This window comes from Coffea arabica, chromosome 10c (genome assembly GCF_036785885.1).
Source record: "Coffea arabica cultivar ET-39 chromosome 10c, Coffea Arabica ET-39 HiFi, whole genome shotgun sequence".
NCBI lineage: Eukaryota > Viridiplantae > Streptophyta > Magnoliopsida > Gentianales > Rubiaceae > Coffea > Coffea arabica.
The window spans coordinates 12474177-12480176 of NC_092329.1; the positions used below are offsets into that span (position 1 = coordinate 12474177).

Here is a 6000-nt window from a genome sequence, read left to right on the forward strand (position 1 = left end):
GATATCTGCTCCGCCCTACTTATCATTTAATTTTTTTGAAAAATAATTTATACTAATTTAATTTTATATTTTACAAATTCATCTAAAATTTAATAAAGATTTTTCTCAAAGAAAGTCTCCTATCATGCGAAAAGAATACAAGAAAAAAGGAAAAAAATTAAAAGAATTCAAAATCAATAAAAATTTGAAATAAGTAGCACCTTTTTTTAAATATATATTCCACATTCATTAAACTCTTTTCTAAAAAAACTTATGATGATTATTTCTACAAATTAATCTTGTAAATAAACTATAATCTCCTATATTTGTAATGCAATTTGTTCAATAAAATTGATTATTTAACTCTAAAATTATTTTTTGGCATGTGTATAAAAATAAAAATAAATAAATAACTAAATAAATAAATATATATATATATATATATATATATATATATATATATATATATATATATATATTCAGGGCGAGTTGGGTGCCCATGAATTTTTAATTATGTTACCTTAATCCGCTCCGCATTTAAACGAGTACTCGACCCTCTTTTGATTCGATCAAATAATACGAATCGGATATTCTAATTTTCGAATTGGATTGAATCGAACATGGCGGATTTTTGGATTAACGAGTATTTTTACCCACCCTTTCTCGGCCCCATCCCTACATGTAAAATAGAAATAAAAGTTATATATCTATAATTATACATATAAATCAAAATACATATAATAATATCTATTTAAACGGAATCAAAAGTTTCTCTATCGTGAACAAGATTAGGAAAAGCAAGAGAATTTAGGTCAATAGCTCACAATAAGAACATTAGATGATCCATCGACAGAGATTGAATTCCAGAACCGTGACAGCATCATAAATACTTTCTTAGTGAAGGGATTCTATGAGACTGCATATCAAGTAATCAATGCATGTTCCAATAGTTTCTGGATTTGTTTGGTTGTCCTTCGGTACAGTAATGTAGTCTGCTCTTCGGATTTTTTGTTGAAACGAATCGGTAGAAAGAAAAAATTGAGAATCCTGACATTCAAGACACTTTTTAGGCAAACAATGAGGATCAGGAAATCATTAATATTGGCTATCTGCAGGGCACTAAGCGATAGAGTTGTTAAAATGGGTGATTCATATTGATTTGAAAAGGTCATAGTCAAGAAATGAATATAATTGGATCAATTTATTTATACTATTCAATAAATGGATCAAAATGAGTCAATCTATTTATATTCATTTAAATAATGGGTATGGATATATTCAATTATTAATTTACGATTCACATGAAATTCTAACTTTTTTTATTTTTCGCATATTATTTGACAAAAAATAATGACATTTTATTGTTATTAGATTGGTGAAAAATTCAAATTTATTTACTTGACAGTTACTAAAAATTGAGTTTAAATATATAATTATTTTTAAATGGATATAAATGGACCAACCGAGTCAACCCACTGTCCACCAATTAAACGGATTTAATTAAGTACTCGTTTAGACCCATTCAAAGTTTATTGCATACTTAAATCCACTTATTAGTAGGTATGTTTAAACGAGTCAATATAATTAAATTGTGGTTGACACCTTTACCTAATGATGGTGGAATAGAGAATTGGGGAGGAGGGAGGGATGACGGGGGCTCCCTTGCCCTAAATTGACCTCGTTAGTGTCCCTATCTAATGTTGTCCACTTTGTTGTTGTCCTTATCTGATATTGCTTTGGTTGTAGTTTGGTTGAATGATGGGAAGCTTAAGATATAAAATTAGTATTAATTTAGTTTAGGTACTACTTCTAAGAAGTTGCTGGTATTTTATTCCCTGTCATTCCTTTTTTAATGTAGGTGGGAGGTCCGAAAATCTTTCACTTATACTCTATCCTCCGTACTACCCAACCTATTTCTCATTCTTATTCCTTCACTTAAAATCCTTTGTCCCAAAATTACCTTTTATCCTATCTGTCCTGTGTTCATGTATATTTATACATTAATAATTCAAGCAAACGTTTGATTTGTTGATCGAGTTTGTTTGAGTTATCTATGCATCAATATACATGGCAGATATATAAACACGGACAGATGAGACAGAGAGTAATTCTGGAATAGAAGATTGGAAGCTATCAAAGCACAAAGTACTTGAGAGTGTTAGAAAAGAAGATATAATTGGTGGTAAACAAGCAGGCGTACAACTAGGACAATCAACCCCAAACACGTAAACAAAATAAGTTTTTAAGACATAAGTAAAACTCTTTTCTTAGGTTTTGTCAATTTGGGTGCTATTTTGATTAATTTTGTAGTATATGTATGTATATGTATTTATCATGGAGATTGTAGGAAAATTCATATTTGGCTTAAGAACTATTGTGTTAAGTAAGGGTAATCCTATTAGCGATAAATTCACGAAAGAAACTAAGCAAGTTTCCTTAAGTTTAAAGCTTTTGTGGCTAAATTGTAGAAAACTCAAAACTTAGGGCATAATCATAAGAACATGAATCTGTTGGGGGGATTCTATGAAGTAAGACCAAAAAAAAAAAAAAAATACAAAAGCAGATCGATAGATGAGGATAACCCTCTCCATGTTGCTCTAGGAACGGCTAGCCGAGAAAAGGCAGCTTCGGCTGCTAAGAGCTACGGTGGCAAGATGAAGTCAAGGACGATGATGATGCTGGTGATCAGGCATAGGGTTTATAAGTTAGGGTTTCCAAAAATCAATTTTGATTTGGGGAAGAAGAAAACTCACTTTGCTTTTGGGTCGGACCATTTTCTTAAGTCAAATGGATATCGTTTTTAAGTTAAATTGTCCAAGTTAATTTTTGGACTAATTCTTAATGGGTATCAGCTTAAAACACTTGGACCAAACATTGTGGATTGGTTCTTCTATCAAGACTAAGAGTCTATTGGGCAACTTGGGTAATTCAAAAATTTACTTTTAAACACAAAATATGTATTGGGCCAAAAGGTTGTTAGGCCTATTAAGACTTCAAATCAAGTAGCATAAATATGTGTTTTGCAACCAACGAATTTAAAGTGTGAAAAATTATTTCGAGACCTCACATGTAGTTCTAGAATAATAAGGCCCAAATTTGGACAAATTTAAATTGTCATAAACCTCCTTTTTGATGGTCAAACCCAATGCATCTTTTAGTAAAATTAACCCTATTAAATTGACCCACTATTATCAAGTAAACCCAAGAACTTACTTTTATAAATCCAAGCTTCAAATAAAAGGAAGCTCAATTAATAGATGGGCCTAGTCTTAAGACCAAGCCCGAACTTATATCCTGCACAATGTATATTATCAGCCCGTTTTAAAAAAATAATATACATGTGTGTACATATACGTACACACACCTAATAAATAAATAAATAATTAAAAAATCATTTCATGAATAATTAATTAAGGTAACATTTCATAAAAAGAAAATTTTCTAAATCAAGAAACCTTATAAAAAGGAAAACTTTCTAAAAATAAAAATATCCTTTTTGGAAAACTTTTCAAGTACTTTTTATAGATTGTCTAGACATGAATTTTAGGTTACTTAGAATAGGAAAGTGTACTCTATGAATGCGAAATGCAAACTAATAAGAAGATACATGCATTTGATACAAGTATGAGGGAAGCACAAGGCAATTAAGATTTTTTCATGCGAGCAGTCTGAGATAGGTGGCATTTACCTCTCCGTATTTTATGGAACATTAAATATGAGTTTCCTCACATGAAAAATCTTACTTTGTTACATGTAAAATGGGTCATGTATGCTTATCTAAAATATTTTGCTAGACATGGCAGCTGTTATGCCTAGCCGATTAATTTATATTATGTTATGTGGTCAAATAGCAGTCATGAAACATTTTGATCTTCCTTCTAAAGGGAGTTTAATCTTTATGTTGAGTACTGAAAAGTCAAATATTACATGTGCTTATTTATGAATTGATATGAAATGTTTTATACTTTTAAGATTTCTTATGTATGATTATGTTATGCCATGAACAAGTTAATATTGTCACTTGCCAATATTATATGTTACTAGTTTGATTATAAATTTGAATAACTGTGCATGTGATGATTGATGAGCGTACAAATGCTATTGAAATATAGTGTACTACAACTGCATGATCCAGCAGGGGAGTAGATACTATCTACTTAGTGTTCATCACTCAACCCATTTCTTTTTATTATTTTACAGACCTCGAAGATTATGAGGCCGTCAACATTTAAGACACGGAGATTGAGGTATATCATTGAGACACAGAGATCAAAGACCTCCTTTTCTTCAATCTGTTCATCATCCTTTGCGCGGCAAATGATTGAGGTAACTTTGTACAAACGTTTATCCTTTTTTTTTTTTCCCAAAACTATAACAGCTTTCATTAATAGTCAAATTACACTGGGTGAGCAACTGCTCGTATATCTTTCTTGGCTAAGTTTACTAACCAAACTGGGAAAGACTCTTCTCACTCTATATCACTTGTCACTTGCATGGCAAATTTTGCCAAATAATGACTCACACAGTTCCCTTCCCTTTTAACAAAGGAAAAGTAACATTGCTCAAACTTGTCCCTCAACCTAAGAATATCTTCTACAATTGTTCCCACCTTTGGGTCCTTCCTGCATCCTGTCCTGATACTTTCCGCAACTCCCTTGCAGTCAGATTGGACCTCAACCTTCCTCCATCCCATCCTTCCAGCTTTAATAAGTGCTGTTCGAATGGCAGTAGCTTTCTCCACCATAGCTTCAGTATGCCTCTCGCCACTACCAGCCCAAGCTTTCAGCACTCCCCCATCCATTTGTCTTGCGGCCACACCCCACCCTACTATCCCCTTTGCTGTGCTCAGAGCTGCATCTACATTCACCTTAACAAAACCTTTTGCTGGAGGCCGCCATTCTGTTGGAACTCTCAGCTCGCTCCTATCCTCCAGCGCCTCCCCCCTCTCCATACACTAGGCTGCCTCATATTCATTCCACTCCTGGATTGCCTTCATCCCTACTGTTCCTGGATATCCTGCCTCACTATTGAACTGAAGCCTATTTCTAGACTTCCAAATTTACCAAAGTAGGTTCACTGTGAGACAAATGTGTTCCTCTCCCGCATCCCTTGCCTTCGCCTCCATTAAACTATTCCACCATAGCCAAAAGCTTTTCCTGAACTCTAGCAACTCATCCCACTATATTGGTGAAGCTTTCCAGATCAACTCTGCATGCTTACAAAAGAAAAACATATGTTCCAGGGTTTCAGGTTGTTCCCCACAGCAGGCACACAACTCAGATCCTCTTCCAACCCTTCTCTTGGTCACCTCATTTACTGGCAATATATTTTGCAGCCCTTTCCATATAAAGTGCTTTAGTTTATGTTTCATATTAAGGCCCCATAGGAATTTCCACACCTCAGTTCCATGTTCATTTCTAATACTCCACCCCTGCACTTCTATTTCTGTCCTTCCTTGTTGCAACTCCTTAGCCACCATATATCCTGACCTGACAGTGTACTCCCCATTCTTGCTGTAAGGCCATATAAGTTTATCCTTCCCTCCACATAAGCTCAGTGGTGTAGCCAGGATCCTTTTACAATCTGCTTCATTAAACATTCTTTCCACTAGTGCTCTATTCCATTTTCCATTCTGTATCAACTCCTGCACCATCTGTGTTTGACACTCTGGAGGCCTTGTTGTTGTTATCTTACCATGGTCCTTACCTAACAGCCATTTATCCTTCCATATATTAACAGTACCTCCATCCCTTACTCGTTTCCTAGCCCCTCTTTCCAGCACCTCCGTCGCACTCACCACACTCCTCCACATCTATGAGTTAGAATTCCTAGGCTTCATCTTCCATATTGACTCCCCCTTGAAGTACCTTCCTCTCAGCACCTTACTAACCAACAAATTTGGGTTGGTTATCACCCTCCACAACTGTTTTGCTACTATGGCTTTGTTAAACTCTTGCAAATCCTTGAACCCCAGACCTCCCTTCCCCTTGACCTGAGTTAACTTCCTCCATCCCATCCAGT

General features: G+C 34.5%; 1 protein-coding gene across 1 annotated transcript; it reads right to left on the bottom strand.

Moving 5' to 3' along the window:
* Positions 1 to 4447: 4447 nt before the first annotated feature.
* LOC140015787 (uncharacterized) lies at positions 4448 to 4930 on the bottom strand. The gene has a single exon (XM_072068604.1). It carries the CDS (start codon positions 4928 to 4930, stop codon positions 4448 to 4450), a length of 483 nt encoding a protein of 160 aa, XP_071924705.1.
* Between the last annotated feature and the right edge of the window lie 1070 nt (positions 4931 to 6000).